Source organism: Anabrus simplex, chromosome 2, assembly GCF_040414725.1.
Source record: "Anabrus simplex isolate iqAnaSimp1 chromosome 2, ASM4041472v1, whole genome shotgun sequence".
NCBI lineage: Eukaryota > Metazoa > Arthropoda > Insecta > Orthoptera > Tettigoniidae > Anabrus > Anabrus simplex.
In genome coordinates, this window is record NC_090266.1 from 456540628 (window position 1) to 456560296 (window position 19669).

General features: G+C 40.5%; 1 protein-coding gene across 2 annotated transcripts in view; it reads right to left on the bottom strand.

The window, feature by feature from the left end:
- Window positions 1–554: 554 nt before the first annotated feature.
- The window catches only part of LOC136862883 (KICSTOR complex protein kaptin), a 174569-nt gene continuing 155454 nt past the window's right edge, over window positions 555–19669 (bottom strand). For both annotated transcript variants that reach the window (XM_067139155.2, XM_067139154.2), the window contains exon 8: window positions 555–1310. In XM_067139155.2, coding sequence (XP_066995256.1) covers window positions 1230–1310 — 81 coding nt within the window. In that variant the 3' untranslated portion in view covers window positions 555–1229. The remainder of the gene's footprint in view (window positions 1311–19669) is intronic.

Here is a 19669-nt window from a genome sequence, read left to right on the forward strand (position 1 = left end):
TTGCACTAACCCGTTGCACCATGGATAACAGTGTGCCCAATGTACTACAGTATTTCATCCTTTACCGAAAGAAAACTGATGTTTTCTTTCCATACTGAAATATTTCCTCATTCAGGAAGCAACACATATTCCAACAATTATTGGGAACATCATTTTCTTATTTTGTTTAGGAATCATTACCACTGAAATACATTCCCGGCATTTAGAATTTGTCTGAACTCTTAACATCATATCAAAACTATATATCAGACCAATTTTCAATTCTATGAATAGTAATAAGGCCATAAAAAGGTGCAATGCAGTAAGAGTATGCCACTTAGCCACACACTGGTTGAATGCCTAACATACCTGAGACCAAATATATTTATCCTTCCCTCCACATGCAACTGCACAGTAATGGGACAAATAGACCATATAACTAGTCTAATTTAGCATCAAATGTGGTCAACACAGTTTTTCAAAACTGGAGTCACAAGTAGTGACAGGTAGATTTGAAATAAAAGTGGACACACTTCCATCAATTTGTATAACAATGCTCATGGAAGCTCCCAACATCTTAGATCTTCCATTTTAATGGCAACAGGTGACTTCATCAAAGGGCTGTAAAATTTAGAACAGTTATCTATCCTGTAGGCTATCTGTAGTAATGAAATGGCAGCCACGATTACAATTCAAACTTTTGTAAAAAAAAAAAAAAAAAAAAAAGAGTCATGTTACACTTTTAACTGACAAACAAACATACATCTTCATCTCTGAACAGAGCACAAGGGAAATTCTCCTGATGGAAGGATTTCAAAGCTCATGTTGGTTTTGAAATAAATTGCTTGAATTCTTCCTTAGGACATAAATGTGGGAGAGTGTGACAAAAAATTATGTCCCTCTCAGTTACACACTGAGATTTCAATCCTTAATAAATGTGCAATTCATATTTTAAAATGCTAAAGTTGAATTTTCCAATTAGCTAGTATATAATGTTGAGTAAAAAAAATAAAATCAGAAATACAAAATTATCTTTCACTGATGAAAACACATGTCAAAATAATTGAATCTGCTTGCTAGCTTGTATATCAGATCACTGCCTCAGTCAGCCTCTCTCCCATCCTCCAATCATGATATTTTACAAGAACATAACATAAGAAATTCTGAAGTCATAGGCACAAATGGATTTTTACATCTTTTCACAGAGAGTACTGTCTCATAAGAAGTGCAGAACACTAACCATTCTTCAGTTATGTTCTCAGTATCAAAGATGCACAATTCAGTTCTTGAAATCTTCTCATAAACTTTTCAGACACTTCATCAGCGTCATGCTGAAACAAATGAGTGCAAATATATCTTGAAAGCTGTCTTAAGAGCGTGGCATTATTCACTGGCATAAAAGATGGGGAAAGTACAAGAATTCTGGCTGATATATGTTAGAATATCATAACACTGTATGTAATAAAGATGTATAGGAACAAGCACAAATAATCCTTATCATCGTTGTCTTTTGGATTTACGTTGTGTAAAATGAGACAAATTAGATAAACTATTACTAAAATCAAGAACCAGGTCATGTAGACACAATTCTTATTCATATTTGGATTTAATAGTTCTGAACACAGAACTAGGTAAAAATATGTGATTTGCTTGTAACTGTAGAATTTCCAATCAATTTTTTTTTTTTGCTAGGGGCTTAACGTCGCACCGACACAGATAGGTCTTATGGCGACGATGGGATAGGAAAGGCGTAGGAGTTGGAAGGAAGCGGCCGTGGCCTTAATTAAGGTACAGCCCCAGCATTTGCCTGGTGTGAAAATGGGAAACCACGGAAAACCATCTTCAGGGCTGCCGATAGTGGGATTCGAACCTACTATCTCCCGGATGCAAGCTCACAGCCGCGCGCCTCTACGCGCACGGCCAACTCGCCCGGTTTCCAATCAATTAATTGACACCTACCTTGCTTAGGACACTGGTGGGAGTCATGCCATAACTTTGGTAAATCCTGACACCCACTAACAATATGCTAATTTTAGCAACCAGGGCTGCTTACCTTTCAAATCAAAACAGTTTTTTTAATTGTTCTCAAAAGGATAACAGGGTACAAATATATCTGATATGATTCATAATCCTCCCAACTTGTTGTTTCTTTCAGGCATAATTCTATTACCATATGTTTTATTTTACAGGTAGTTTATAAATTTATTTATTCAAAATTATTTTCGGCAGACTGAAGAACCTAACATTTAGAAACTAACTTCCACTAAGTTATACATAACATAAAATACAGCAAAAAATTTTTACCTCTCAAGACTTACCTGGCAGGTAAATTCTTATCTGACCCTCAAAGTGAATAATGATTATAGAGCCTGGATTATATGTAATTACATATTCTCTTCCCATATATGTTGCAACAAGAAAAGCTAAAATGTTAGTGAATCACACTAAAAGGTCTATAATTCCAGGAGTTTAAAATTACATATTTTTACACATTTTGATGCATAATAAACATTTTGATAATTATTACATATTTTAAATATTTTGAAGGATATTGTGCATTTGAAAGAAAACACAACTTTTTCACTAATTTTACATCAATTTAAGTTTTTTAATTACACTTGAAAATTGTATAAAAAGCCTGTACGTCTCTAACATCTAAAAATAATTTAATAATTTAAAGTGAAGTATTCTGTCAAGGAATTGCATCCCTTAGCTATGAAACATATATATACTTCAATTTATTATTTACAACACTGTGGCATAATTTTATTCAAGTGCTCAATATAGTTGCGGGGAATGAAGGAAGGAACCCTGGATGGCCGTAGCATAGGCTGGGAGAGCCCTGTAGCGTTCCGGTAGGAACAAAGTCCTCTAGTTGGACCTGAGCTGCAAGCCGTGATTTCTATCATGAAGACCCCATAGCCGTGTCCCCACACGAACAGCAAACTTTGGTGGGGATGAGTTATTTCCTATTTGCTTTACGTCGCACCGACACAGATAGCTCATATGGCGACGATGGGGTAGGAAAGGCCTAGGAGTAGGAAGGAAGCAGTCGTGGCCTTAATTAAAGTACAGCCCCAACATTTGCCTGGTGTGAAAATGGGAAACCATAGAAAACCATCTTCAGGGCTGCTGACAGTGGGGTTCGAACCCACTATCTCCCGGATGCAAGCTCACAGCTGCACGCCCCTAACCACACGGCCAACTCGCCCGGTAGGGGTGAGATTTGAACGAGGGGTGCACCGAACATTTGTCACAGGTTGACAAACTTCTCTTTTCCAGGGCTGGATTCACCTGAATTCTAATCAATTAATCTGCCACTAAGCAGAATTTTACAGATCTGACATCACATGTTGTTAAGATGATAATTATAGAGTAACAGGAGCTGATAAAACCATTTATTGTGCCATGAAGATATATATGCATATTAACGTGAGCAGCCTTTAGCATCTAGCGAGCTCCCAAAAAGGAAGAGGGTTCGTTAGGCGGTACTTCCCCTTGGAACCTGAGACCCTGTGAAACTATAAAGGTAGACAAGGGAAGTGTTCTTCTATTGCATTTTGAACGGCGAGAGTGATGTGTCATGACCGCGAGCAGAAGAGACAATAACTTTGTGAAGGTTATGTTAGATATGAACTAAAATCCTTGTGATTTAGCTCACAAGTGCTAGTGACGGTCTGTATATATAAAGAACATATGGCGCATACGCGAAGTGTGAGATTAACGTATGTGATTCGTTAATAAATAACCACTGACAAGGACAGATAGCAACCGTGCCCAGTTCCCTTAATTTAGTGCTGCATAGATTGGACTAATATCTAATTGTTAGCCAATAATCATGCATTCAAGCACACTAAGCAGAGAAGTACATGGTGTTAATTTTATTCAACAGTTCCAGATACAGACCAACATAAAAAAGACAGCAGCCATGAACTACTCAGGCGTCAACAAGAGGACCTCCATGCTTGTGCTATGTATCGTAATCATGGGCTAAGCCTGCATGACAAAGTGGCATGTGATTCGCTGCTGATGGAGTAGTTGTCGCCAAGTTAAGTCCTTTTGTTCTTTTAGCATGTGAAGTGAGAGCTAGATTCACTAGGAAAGGCCATTTTAAATATGTAAATTTACTCTTAAATGTAAGCCAGAGTGGCATTTGTATTGCTCATTTCAGTAAATTTAAATACGTTTAGGGCTGCATGCATTCTAAGTCCCCGAGCTGTGTATTGTAAATATTTAGATGAGAAATAAGGGAAAGAATAGGTTAGGTGTAGGTGTGTGTTACTGTTATTTGTGTTTTATTCCAGTTTATGTTGAGTTAAGATAGAGTTGCATGGGTAGATTCTTCGTGAAAAATCTAGTGGACTGTATGCCACCAGTATCGAACCGGGAGAGCGGATTAGACTAGAGCCAGTGTAGGCTAGGATGTTATCTTGCATGATGCTTGAATTTCAGCTGTGAGAAGGTGCAAGGTGAGACTTTTCAACGTCGAGAGTAGAGTAGGGTCTTTAAGTGTGGTGGCAGGCAAATTCATGGATATCTACTGATCGTCGAACCAAAAGTTTATTTATATGTGAGGCTAGAGAGTTGCCTGTGGATATTTACTGGGACTGAGATGCTAAAAGATAGCCTATGAAAGCCGTGATATTATATTTGGAGTTGTGATGATGATGAGATAATGAACCGGCCTGTTAAATGTGAAATAACATAAGGCTGTCAGCCGTGTTTGCTGACCAGATTTTGTGTGCTTATTTGTAGCACTAAGAATGTTGTCAAGGCTGCATGTGCCATTCATTCTTGCCCCAGGCAGCTGGTGACCCTCGACTCAGCTGTACGCTGGTCAGAGAGGGGTAGTGAAGTTTTACAAATAGTCCCGTTATGTTTGGGAATCGCCTAGCCACGAAGATCTAGTTGGTTGTTTATTTCTGTCACCCATTAGCTGATTTCCCTGCCATGTTACATGCTACTTCTATGCTGTATCTACATGAGATATGCGATGTCCAGTGCCCGGATATGTTGGGTTCTAGACCCGACAGCTCTATCAACTTTAGTGTATATATTTTGTGTGTTTTATTTTCCAGGTTTTGTTTATTTTCATATTGTGATTTTGTATTTTTTATCCAGTGTATTTTTTCTTTGTTGTAATGCTGTCATTTGTTCGATAATGGGGATACATAGCCCAATGGCCATTTTTGGGAAGAGAGGTTCTGACCTCATCTGTAATCATGGATTCGGACCCATAAAGTAGAATCTGTGACAATTTTGGAATGATGATTCACATGCAGTCCTGAACAAGTATTTTATAGGTTTGTGTCCGAGTGTTCGGAATATGTATGTAATTTAGGCCATTACTAGTGGATTGGTTATTACTGTCGCACATTATGAACGGTTTGGGAAATTCAGCCCTCGGGCAAAGAACTAGGGACTTAACAAAGCATGCAACCACATTATGTCAATTTTTCCATATTCTATTCCACGTGAAACTCACTTAATATCTCAGGTTCGTTACCTGCATCGTTTGTAAATGAATTGTTTGATAATTGTAATTTATCTAAAAATTCGTGTTTGTCACAACCAGTGGTCGGTTGATTTATTTGTTTAGTATGGTTTCTTTTTATGTTTTAGTACATTAAATCCATTTTACCTGATTTCTCGAGTTCTCATTCACTATATTTATGTAAGTATTACTTGTCACATATATTAGTGTATTTAATAAGTTATATATATTTTTTTATTTCCTACTGACCCTATTCGGATTCACCACACGCTTCTACCCCTGAGCTAGGCCAAAATTAGGACAGGATGCATATAAAGTTGGCGCCCACCGTTTAGGCATCTTCAATAGTAGGGTCTTAAGTTCAAAGCCTGGGAGTGATCATAAATATGGTACCCAGTGTGTCAGACATTTGCAGTTGTTTGTTGGCAACATGTCAGGCATTTTCAATTTTCAAAACGGGATAGAACCTGGAGACCGAATAGATGACAGGAGAGTTACTGACCACGGCTGGAGTAGATTAAATTCAAGAGGGGGAAATTACCTGAGTGGACATCACGGTAGGACGTACCGATATCGATATGGCAACTTCGGTGGACAATGAAGACCATATTACCGCTGGAATAACAGGGACAATAGGAACGGTAATAGCAGAGGAAACTACCGTCCAGATTTTGAAGAGCGAAATAGAGATTCACATAGATATTTGAATGAACCAAGAGATAAACATCATGAGGAGGCAAGGTGGAGAGATGCTATACAGGGTCAGATGGACGATAAGTGTCATGGTGCTGAGGGCGACCAATACAGAAGTTATCAACAACTGAACCAGGGACAAGGATTGAACCCGAATGCTCCAGATTTAGACGTCAGAGGGAGCGCGTACAAAACAAAAAGCTCTAAGACATCAGAAGAACACCTCAGGAAGATCGATTTACTGTTGCCAGATCTGAACAGATGTAATTTCAAAGTAAACTTGGAGAAATCCCACTTTTGCCAAAGGAGCATGTTATTGCTTGGTCATGTGATCGACGGAAAAGGAATTAGGCCTAACCCAGTCAAAACTGCAGCTATAAAAATTTCCCGGGTGAAGCACATTAGACAGTTCCTACGCTTATGCCAGTTTTTTGCTGACCACTGCATTGCATATACAGAGACTGTAGCACATTTACAGGAGCTTTTGAAAGCGAACAACAATGGCGATGGACCAATGTTCAAGAGGAGGCATTTAAGAAGACCATAGAGATGTTGGCAAATTCAGTCAAGACAAGCTGGGATATCTTTCTTACGACAGGATATTTATTATCCAAACGGACACTTCTAATGTCAGGATTGGGGCCGTTCTTTTCTAAGAAACACCTGAATGCAAGAATAAGGTTACGTATCTGGCTTTCGTGAGTAGGAAGTTGAGGCCTCACGAGCTGAAATGGACGACTATGGAGATTGACATGCTATCTACTGTAGTGGCATTGAGTCACTGGAGGAAGTATATTTATGGCTTTCCTATCACTATATCACTATAAGGACGGATCATAAAGCACTGACCTTCATACTGGAATCTAATGTAGGGAGCAACCTTGTTTGCTGCTGGTCACTATTCGTACAGCAGTTTGATTTAACTCTAAAGCACTGTCCTGCAAAGCTAAACATCGTAGCAGATGCTTTCAGAAGGAATCCTAACCCAGAAGAAGCTACTATTAACCTAGCGCTGTTAGATGACGAAGACCAGAACATCATTGGTAGATTACAGGATATCAGTCAAGAACAGACTAACTACCCACCTACTCGTCTTATGACAGACTACTTCAAGAAGGAACTAGAACCCGGAACTCCAAGGGTCACTGAGGTGTAGAAGGAGGCCGCATCATTCCATTACTTTAGCAACTTACTGCGTAAGTTCATTGATGAGGATCACACTAGATTAAGGATTGGTGCTCCAGATTGATTTAATTTGGCTAGGACACCATATGACTGGTATGCTGGCATTGACAAAGTGATGGCCGTATTGCAGGAAACGTTCATTTGGCCTCGTATGAGAGGAATAGTACAGCAAGTACATAGGATTACTATGGAGGACTCCTGCGAGCATCCGTGGGGTAAAATTCATTCTCGTCTGTATTGTACCCTGTCCAAGGTTCGAGTACATGAATAAGTTGCAATAGCCCTTGACCATGACACCAGAATAGAATAACTAAGAAGAGATCTCCGAACAAAGTCCAGCTTCGAAGTCCCATCTCCCCTACTAGAATAGTATGCCAGCTAAATCGGTAGAGCATTACGGTTCTGATGGACCATTCTAAAAGGGGCAATAAATTATCTACATGGTAGGGGAACTTTAATTGTGAGAGAAATACTATTTGCCTAAGAAATGAGAAGAATGAATTCTGCTATTTTTTTCACAACACAAATTTTAATGGCTGAGAAAGCACATGGATATTATTTACACGGATATGCCACCATATTAAACACATGAATTAAAGTATATACACTACGATTTTTCTTGAGTATCCAATGTCTCTCTAGTTCCTTACCTAGAATCGCATTTCACTTTGAAAATATGCTAGACTTGAGAAGTCGTGCCTTCTCTGATCAATTAAGCATTAAAAACACATATCACTTTATACATTTACATCGTCACATACAGAAATAATTAAATGAAGGCATATCATGCGTTGTTTCGCCTGGTTTATATTAAATTTATATATTCAAACTGACAAATTATGTCGCCCTAGCGTCAAGTATCAAGTGAACCAAAGTGTTTGACATATTTATGAGCACATTTCAAAATATATGAAAGTCGCATCGTATCACTCACTAGAAAACCCTATCTGACTATGTCACAACTGAACAAATATTACATGACGCTGGTTTCATCGGAATGTCGCTTAAATACTATTATACGACTAGACATTTATACAACGTTGCTCCCTTTAACAAAACATTTTAGTGAACCAATGACCCATACCATATTCGGTAAATATCACTCCCTGGAATAAATGACAAACAGAAATACTTTGTGCTTTACATGTATGTCAGGTAATCCTCCCATATGAGTTAAGGATGAAGAAGAAAAAAACAGAGAAATGACAGTGGGGTGTGACTGTGATTGTGTTTTACCTAGATCGCGAATATTGACGTATATTTGTCCCGAGTGATAGAACATTTTCTTCTGTAACATGTATGTATCGGATGTACCGTGATTGTATGTAATCTTGATACCGGAGATAGGAGATGGGCCCTTCGCAGTGCGCTCTTCTCAATGCGGTAGCAACATTCTACCTCTTCCATTGCCTCGGCAAAGGCCATAAATTCCACAAGTCAGCTGTCTCCCTTGCACTATCTCCACTTTCCCTTTTAAAATAATAGACCCTGCGGTCCGGCCGGCAGGCCTTATCGCCACTTGCTTTTCAATTCCATTCATTTTCCCAGGATGCCATTAGCATCAGTAACACATATCGGTCTTCATCTAGCCTTATTCATATCCTCAGCATGGAATTTATGCAGCACGCCTTTTATCCACTTATTTGGGGAAAGATTCATATTTTCACTAATATCGCATTTAATACAACCATCATCAGCCTGAAAAGCTCCGCCCCCATCTCACGGTACATCCGATACATACATGTTACAGAAGAAAATGTTCTATCACTCGGGACAAATATACGTCAATATTCACGATCTAGGTAAAACACAATCACAGTCACACCCCACTGTCATTTCTCTGTTTTTTTTCTTCTTCATCCTTAACTCATATGGGAGGATTACCTGACATACATGTAAAGCACAAAATAAAAAGTTTTAGAATCTTTGGACGACTCATACTGGTCATAAACTGATGGTGAATTTTACGTGAATATCAAATCCCTTTAAATCCCATAATGCTTCACAATTAATCAATTCTAGGGCCTTAAATATAACGTGCACTAGTTCCCCATGATAGAAATAAAATAAAATACGGTTATCCAACCGTGAAGAAAAATCAATGCAAACCCTAATAAGTGACTATTACCATCCCTTTGAAAACAGCGAAGTCTTCCACTACATTTCTAAAGAATTAGCATGCAATTTAGATATTTACATTTTTACAGGAAATACGACTTTCTAATATTTGAAATTGGTACTCAACACTGGTCTGAATTAAGTCCACAGGTCACTCAGGCAGGCACATAAAGGGGTTTAGTCGAACATCATGACTGCGTCAACAGCATGGAGTCAAGAGTTCGGCTGCAGTTGGATCGCTGGCATGTTGGCTTGATTCACGTACAACGTGGGATGATCTCGACGTTCTACGACGCGTTGAATGAGTACAGGCCACCTGTACGTCAGTCTTCTTCCTCGGACGGTGGTGTAACTCGCACACAAGCACAAACAAGGGGATCTGACTTATTATAACTGTGTTAAGTTATGATACATTATAACTATGGAGAACAGAGAACTCATAAACTCAAGCTCTCTGACCGAGCAGCGGTGTTGTCCTGTCGCCTGCTACTTCACCCTCATTTGCCTGTCTAATCCACTATCAGCAGTTTAGGCCCTGAATTACACACGTTTGGGGTTTCACTGTCACTGGATTATTGACGCTGTCGTCACAAACGGAGTTCTAACTCTGCCTAATTCAGCAGTAGTTTTTGGGGAATACAGATTAACTACTGCGCCTGGGATTGTTTAGCCAATACCGCCCTGGTCAGATACATTGTCGGTAAGGTGCTCTTTTTTCTACCAATTTGTTATTCACTATCACAAAGTTATTGAAGCTCCTATGCTACTCTCTCGTCATTAATAAATTCATGTATTGAGTTACACGATGGCGTAGCCTACTAGTGTTCGAGTCACATTTACTTCACTCCCGTTTCGCTTAATCAGTCATCTCACCCGTTGCACGAACTGTCATAATTACGACTTAGGTGCCGTCCTCTGTTAATAGCGATGAACCTCACACGTTCACAACTATATAATTATTTCATTGACGGTATTTCAGCTTTGTAGCCACTAGTGAATAGTTAATGAGTTGTCATTTACTCTTTAGCACTGTAACAAAGAATACTACTGAAGAGTCATTCATGAGGTATACTACCTCATCACACAACTGAAAAAATCGAAGTACCATAGCTTGCTTCGGTTCGCATCCCTTAAATAGTGAGACCGCATTAGGCTTGATGGAGATGGTACACTCCTCCTCCTCCTCGCTAATTTCACTCCAGTAATAAGTGGTTCTCAATATCAGTTAAGATGTCAACTAAATCTTGATTACGCCAGTTTCCATGGATCGATTCCCATCAAGGTCGTATCGTGCGTTTTGCTATAATCTCGAAAGCGTCCTTTGGTAGTCCAGTGTAGGAGTCTATGGCTCGGGGAACTTCTAACATCGTTCTCGCTATCCGCTTCCACTATCTGGTCTGCACCTGGGTGGGTGTTTGTTTGCTGCGTACCTGGTCTTCTTATAATTATGTACAACACTTCTTGGTGTTATAAATCAGCATAAAATTCGCTGCTTCTTATGAATCTTAAGTCATGGAAATCCGTCATGTATTACACGACTCCTGTCATTATTGCTTTCGAAAACAGTCGAAAACTGTGGATTGGTAGTAGTAATTCTGCAGGGAGAGAGCGACGTAATAATGTATTCATGGCTGAATGCAGTGCTCCGTGACCTACTTCGTCCACTCTGCGCGGCGTGCTTCGTTTCATCTCTCTCGCTCAGAAGAGGAGCGTGTTTCATTTGCAAGCGAGAGTATGACTTGTTTACGGTATTTGCGGGTAATTAGAGCGGAGCCTCTCGGACTGGCGACGCGCTACTCGCACCCCGGGAAGAGTAAAAGTGCGCTAAACTGGGCACTAATTGACATAGAACAGTACGGGAAACGACATATTCAAACTACAGGATACCGTAATATACTCTTGGTGACATGATGAACGGTCACATCCCTTCCTCGCTTTAACAAAGCAAAATCGCGAACAGGGATTTTTTCTTTCCAATATCGTAGATCCTGCCGTGTTACATGTGAATATTTCAGAGACTGGCATTTTCCTACCTCAATTCATATCTGGGCACCAGAATACGTAGGTATTCTTGAGTCATCAGGTTATGCCTCTCAATGCATTCAAGGCAATCTCCTTGTTCTGAATCTTCACTGCTATTGCTTGCATTGCGACGATCTCTTTCAAACATCAGGCAATTCACCTCGTTCTCTTCTTCTTCTCCTTCAGGACCAAGCTCTTCTGCGAAGCTGATTCCGTCGTCATCCTCATCTTCATCCTCCGGTGGCTCTTTGGGTGGTTCCCTACCATCAAGGTTGTTCGGATCCTCAGCTGGCAACTGTCCGGGAACGTGATATAGTTTTAAGTTTACTGCGTTATAGATATGGTTTCAGGGGTTCCATCCATGGACTGAACTTCATAGGAACTGTTATCTAAATTTTGAATAATCCTGTATGGCCCAATGTAAAGTTCCGCAAACTTATGATAGAACTTACTAAGAGGGGCAGAAATCACAGGGCGCATGATTAACATGAATTTACCTACGCATAGTTGTTGGTGAAATCTCTTATGTCTGAGTCATCGTAGTCATTTCTCTGCTTGTTTCTTTAGAGACTCCAAGGTGTCCCTTACTCTTAACTCCACGGAAGGTCTCGGATCTTCCGGACATGGTACAATGCCTTTCCACGGCCTTTCGGGGTGTTCATTGAAGTGGACCACGCTAGGTATTTACCCCGCTGATTCATGTACGGTGGAATTTATGCACTCCATGATGATCGAAATTACATCAACCCATCGCCAGTGCTGCTTAGACAATGAATCCTACAAAACTTGCCAATTTCACGCATAATTCTTCCTGAAGGATTTGACTCTGGGTGTCGTATTGAACTCATAAGATGTGGTATTCCCATTTGCTCCATGTCTCTTTGGAAAGCGGCAGACGTGAATTGTGACCCATGGTCAGTGAGTAATTTATCCGCTTTACCCATCTTAGGGATAATCTTGTTTTTGATCTGATTAATGACGGTGCGTGTGTTGGCCTTCTGCAACGGACATAGCAAGAAGTATTTTGTGAACACGTCCATGCATACCAAGATGAATTGGAGCCCCCTGGTTGCCTTGGAGAGTGGACCATAAACATCCATTGCGTACAGTTCTCTTGGTCTCTCAGGGATTAGCGGCTTCGGTGGTTGTTTCAAAAGATAGGCGTTTGGCTTTATGCACTGGCACGTGTCACAGGTCATCAGGACCGTGCGTGTCATCCTTCTCATTCGTGGCCAGGTGAAAGTTTCCTTAAGAGTAGCCATAACCATGTCCACTCCGGTGTGCCCTATGGAGTGGTGCGTAAGCCAAATCAGATCAACTTGTAGAGCAGGTGGAACGACAACCCTGGGGCGAGTGTGGACTTCGTCCACGTATTCATACAGGATTCCGTTAATAACATTATAATTTTGAGCACGCTTCTCAGCATCTAAATACTCAGACGTTCCAGGCTGTAGTTGCTTTCTTAAGAAATGAATCATTCGGTATGTCTCTGGCCAGTTTTCCTGTTCCTCGGGAATCTGCGTAAGCCTGTCTAAAATTTCTTGGTGTCCTTCAGTCAGCTGCATGTGGTTTAGAGCTTCACTCTCGGGATGTGGGTTTCGGCTAAGCGCATCGGCGATAATATTCTCCTTACCTGCGCAGTGTTCTACCTCCAGGTCGAATTGTTGTACAAACAGTGTCCAGCGATTTACCCTTTCGGATGACATGGTAGACTTGAGTATAAATGTGAGAGCTTGGTGGTCTGTACGTAACAAGATGGGAAATCCAAAAATATATTTACGCCAACAGTTGAGGGCGGTAACAATGGCAAGGATCTCAAGCTCTGTAATGGTATAATTTTGTTCATGTTTGCGCAGCTTGTGACTCGTGAAAGCCAGGTAATTTATGCGTGGTTCGGCGTCCTTCCTCTCTTGGTAAAGTACCGCACCGACACCAATCACGGAAGTGTCTGTCTGAATGATGAACCGCAGACTGTAATCAGGATACCCCAATTTGACACTATTACTCATTAATTCCTTAGTCTTACTAAAAGCCTCTTTGCGTGTGGCATCCCACTTCCATCGGTTATTCTTCTTCAAAAGCTCTTGTAATGGAGCTACCGTTGTAGCGTAAGATGGACAGTGGTCCACAAAGAAACCACATAGACTTAGATATTGCTGGACATGTTTAACTCTAGTGGGCTTCGGAAAATTCTGAATGGCTTTGATTTTGACTGGGTTAAATGAAATGCCCTCGGCCTCAGTGATGTGGCTTAGAAAAAGAATTTTGTGCTGATAGAATTGTGACTTCTCGAGGTTGATTTTGAAGTTATTTCGGCCCAAGTCTTCCAATACAAGACGCAGGTGTTCTAAATGTTCTTCTAGTGTTTGCGTCACTATTAATATGTCATTCACATATTGAACTGTGATCTCCTTCACCTTGTCACTTAAATTTTGATCGAGTGCTCTTATTAAAGCCGATCCGGCATTTCTGACCCTGAACGGGAGACGAATGTAGACATAAGTCAGCTGATGAAATAAAAATCCCATTAGGACCTTAGATTCGCTAGATAATTCCACATGGTGGTAAGATGTATGCAGTTCAACACTTGAAAAAACTGCATGTGTTGAAATTTTTTCAACAGGTCTTTAATGTTAGGTGCTCTGTCATACTCGGGTACTAGCCTCTCGTTGATGGCCCTTGCATCAAGGCACATGCTCAGGGATCCATTTGGCTTAACCACAATAACCAAAGGGTTTAAAAATGTTCTGGGAGCCATAGAAATAATGCCATGTTCCTCCATCTCTTTGATGAACATGCGCACCTTTGCGTAATGTTTCTCCGGTATCGGATATGGCTTCTTTTTGAACAGTTCCCAACTAGTTACCACCATATTATACTCGAAATTTAAATTTTTTCCACGATGAGATCCGAAAACGTTCTGGTGTTTCTAAAATTTCCTTTAATTTAAATTTTTTCTCTGCATTAATCTTAGCCTTGCTCAATTTAGCCTGTACCATGCCTTCAAACCTAGGCTCTTCTTCTTCCTCATCTTTCTCCAGATTAGTAACCATTGCTTTGCATTTTCCTTTAATTTCTTCAATTTTCTGCTGATCCCAATTTGAGAATTCATTTAAGTCATCTTCTTCACTATGAAATAGCTGGGCTGTCCTGATTCTCTCCTCATATATGGCATCTGGCCTGTCATTTAATTGTACATTTTCCTGGCTCATACTGATGTAAAATTTTACATGGTTCTGGTCCATGTCGATGACTGCTTTATACTCCCGCAGAAGATCGGCACCTAAAATAATAATGTACTTCATTTTATCCATAACCAGGAATGGATGTGCAAATATGGCATTTCTTATCTCCAGGTCTAGATATACCGTAGTGCGGTCGGGAATAATTCCTCGCACCTTCACCTTGGATACTGGGAAAGTTGGAACTTTACATTTAGACTAGACTTCCTGCAAGAAAATTTCTGATACTATGCTAATGCTGGCTCCTGTATCAATTAATAATGTTATTTGTTTTACGTCCCACTAACTACTCTTTTACGGTTTTCAGAGACGCCGAGGTGCCGGAATTTAGTCCCGCAGGAGTTCTTTTACGTGCCAGTATATCTGCCGACACAAGGCTGACGAATTTGAGCACCTTCAAATACCACCGGACTGAGCCAGGATCGAACCTGCCAAGTTGGGGTCAGAAGGCCAGCGCCTTAACCGTCTGAGCCACTCAGCCCGGCCTGTGTCAATTAAACAGCGTACGTGTAATCCTTGGATTCGAATGTAAACTACAGGTAATTCTCGTATTATCTTCTTACAGCTTGGGTTTGGATCTTCTAAAAGGTTTTCTGGTTGGATTACCCAGGTATCTACTGTAACTATGGTCCATTCTGATTCATCTCGATGGTTGCTATGGGGAAAAACTATCTCCTCAGTGTCTAGTTCTTGTTTTTTTATGGCTCCACCCCCTGCAAAATATTCATCTGCGTGAGGGTCGAGTCTATTTTCATGACCTTGCTCCCGATGGGCTTGGAGTTCGAGGCTTTCTGCCCCTCTCACGTCTTCTGAGGACGCCATCTCCTGAATTGGCCTCTGCCACTCTTCATTTCCAGTAGGTTGATTACGCAATTGTTCTACGTATCTCCTAGACTCGACATGCCGGTCTCGTATTTGATTCTCATTTCCACGGCGTCTTTCTCATGACCGTCCACCATCGCTTCTCCATCTGTTATAGGGCCTTCGGAATCGGTCAACGTAGCTATATCTAGGGCCATTTCTTCTTTCAGCTCGTCTCCTATACTCATAATTTCTCAAGTTCCAGCTCTCTCGGTACCTTTCCCTCTGTCTATTCCACCTAGAAGAGTCCTGGTCATCATCCGCCCTCGATGATGTTCTCTTCTGTGCTGGTGCCTTGGGTTCTTCGCTTTGGAGATCCTCCTTCTGGCTTTACATTAATAGTGTGGACCGTCTCGTGGTGCCTCTGGCTAGCATGTCCCCCTTGGTAGTCTGGTCAAGTTGACGCAGAATGCGTTCAGCCTCTATGGCTGTTCGGACGTTCGCAGAGATCAATATTTTCTGGTCTTCAGGCGGCAGTTGCTTTTCTATCGCCGAAATTATCCAGTTGTGATGGTGGACTATCTAACTCTTTCATGTATAATAATTGATGTATGAAGTACTCGCAAAATCACGTCTGGCCTGTCACAGAATAGCGCCTTGAATACAGTTCCAGACGCAACGCTTGCTGCATCTCAATGCCCCAGTATTTTTCAGAAATCGCCTCCTGAACTCCTGACAGCTATTGAAGCAATACTTAAAGGCTTTAAACCATACATGCTGTTACTCCGCGAGGTACCGCTCGACTACTCACAAACGCTTGTCTGCTGGGATGTTGTGATCTACAAAATACTGGTCCATTTCTGATAAGAAACCCTTGGATGTCATGTGTACATTCGACCCAAAATTCTTTGGTTCGTCATAGTTAAGTTGTATGAAATTATATAATGGGGTCGAACCAAGATCCTGCGCCTTGGCAGGAGAGGAGTCAAGTGCGTTTTCCTGTCATGTTCGAATCCACACAATTTTCCAGTATCTCCTGGCCAGCTTTCTTTGGCTTCTTCAGGGCTGACTTGAGACCCAAATCTCCTCGAGACTCTTGTGCTTTGAGACTCTCGACCTCATCCTGTAGCTCCATGATCAACCTTTCATGGATATCGATCTTAATAGCTGCCTTATGAGCCTTCAGCTCAAATTTCTCTACCTTTTCTTTCAGATCTATCTTTCCTTGGGTTTCCCGTTGCTTTCCCTCAATAGAAACATTGAGCTCGACCTTTGCCTGGTCCATCTGCTGATCAACGTATTCTTTACATTTTGTTTCAGTTTGGTCTGCAACCTGTATCAATTGTCCATCGATTTCTTGGGACCATAGAGATAAGTCTTCAAATTTTTCTCACAAATTAATCATATCCTTCACTCTGATATTTATTTTAACTTCTAGCTCTTCGACTTTAGTTTCCTGAGCAGTCATTTTCGTGTTAACTTCATTTATTCTCTCATCTGGACGGACGCTGGTCTGATCTAATTTTACTGTCAGGGAGTCTATACGGTTTGTGATATCATTAATGCTAGAGGTAAAATGATCCTTAAGTTCTGCAGCCTGGGCTTTGCAGTGACGCCTTGTACTCCTCTAAACGTGCAGTAATCTGTCCCATCTGACTAGTGTGCTGATCTAAGTGTTTGTTCATTTTATCAAATTGTTCCTTGTTTCCTGCATTCACTTTACTAAACTGTTCCTTAAATTGTTCGCTCTGTCAGGCCAGAAGTTGGGCGAACATCGCCTTCATAGCCATGTTAAGCTGTGTTCTTGAGAAATATGTACCCCTGAGTTTGAGCTGCTTCGTGATACCTCGGTTCACTTGATTTATTCCCTAACCACAAAAAGTGTGTTCCTTTTGAAAAAAAGAGGAAAACAACCCCCCCAGATTATTTTATGCCGAAATCAGCTTCACAACAGCTGCGTCACACCTCCTAATAATTTATTGTGCGTTCTCAGTATATTTATATGTAATCCATGAATATTATCCCAAAATACAATGAATACAATTTTATTTAGCCCGTCATGAAATAAAAATAACAACCGAATTCGCGACCTATCGCGGGCTCGATAAATTATGTATAGCTGAAACACGGTATGCCCGATAAACATTGAATGCTCTCAGCTTCGAGATTTGCAAGATACGTTTGCAGACAATTGTCCGTCTCAAACTGACAACATGGCACTGTCCATTTTGAAAAATAAGAGTAATGGGATGAGGCTTCCCCTCTTATTCGAGGTATCTAATTAATTTACTTGGGATGTGTCCCCTAAACTACCAAGGCCTGCTACAAATGCAACACCTTTAGCCTAGACCCGTGATCAGTGGAATTTGAAGAATTCCGTCCAATCATTTTATCCTCAATCTGGGAAAATAATTTTGTTGTCTCCCTGAAGTTACAAAACTCCATCATTTTATCGGTTTTGCTATAATTAGAGTGATTCTTGTGTATATTTCCACTTAACCTGGATACACGATTTTTCCTTCTGCCTATATTTACTATTTAAATTTAATTTACCTTATCACTCATTTGAATCTCGTTACGCGTGATACATCGTCTATGGTAGTGACTTAAGCACTCCATCCAATTTATTATTCACCGTAACTATTGCATTCACAAGCTCTAATTCTATCTTGTATTCCTCCTTCCTAATAAACCAAATATACAGAGTAACTTTGGTGTTTCTATTCATTCAGTTCTAACCATACCAATTTGGTAATGCCACTTTATTTGGGTGCTCCTTCCATACTAGCGGTATTCGAACTAATGCCTTAATATTTGGCTGTCACATTTATGGTGCCATAATGGCGTTATAGAGCTTGCCCGAACAATGATATGCCCCCCACCGAGCTCGATAGCTGCAGTTGCTTAAGTGCGGCCAGTATCCAGTATTCAGGAGATAGTAGGTTCGAACCCCACTGTCGGCAGGCCTGAAAATGGTTTTCCGTGGTTTCCCATTTTCACACCAGGCAAATGTACTTTAATTAAGGCCACGGTCGCTTCCTTCCTTCTCCTAGCCGTTTCCTGTCCCATCGTCGCCATAAGACCTATCTGTGTCAGTGCAACGTAAAGCAACTAGCAAAAAAAAAAAAAAAAAAAAAAAAAAAAAGAGATATGCTCCACGTTCGGAAACCAAATCTAATGTACCCTGTCCAAGGTTCGAGTACATGAGTAAGTTGCAATAGCCCTTGACCATGACACCAGAATAGAATAACTCACATGAAATCTCCAAACAAAGTCCGGCTTCGAAGTCCCATCTCCCCTACTAGAATAGTATGCCAGCTAAATTGGTAGGGCATTTTTGATCTGATGGACCGTTCTGAAAGGGGCAAAAATTATCTATATAGTAGGGGAACCTTAATTGCGAGAGGAATACTATTTGCCCAAGAAATGAGAAGAATGAATTCTGCTTTTTTTTTTTTTTCACAACAAAAATTTTAACAGCTGAGAAAGCACATGGATATTATTTACACGGATATGCCACCATATTAAACACATGAATTACAGTATATACACTACGATTTTTCTTGAGGATCCAATGTCTCTCTAGTCCTTTATCTAGAATCGCATTTCACTCTGAAAATATGCAAGCTTGCATTGTTTCACCTGGTTTATATTATCAATTTATATATTCAAACTGACAAATTATGTCGCCCTAGCGTCAAGTATCAAGTGAACCAAAGTGTTTGACATAATTATGAGCACATTTCAAAATATATGAAAGTCACACCGTATCACTCACTAGAAAACCCTATCTGACTATCTCACAACTGAACAAATATTACATGATGCTGGTTTCATCGGGATGTCGCTTAAATACTATTATACGACTAGACATTATACAACGTTGCTCCCTGTAACCACACATTTTAGTGAACCAATGACCAATGCCATATTCGGTAAATATCACTCCCTGGAATAAATGACAAAGAGAAATACTCTATATTCACACAATAAATCGTGGACAGTATGATCCATCCATAGTTGGCAGCAGTGGGCACAGCTGCCTCTGGTGCTACATGGGCAAGAACCCAGGTTCCTGTGACAATGTGAAGTGTGGGCTCCATCTGAAATCCCTAGACTATTTAATTTACTTAAA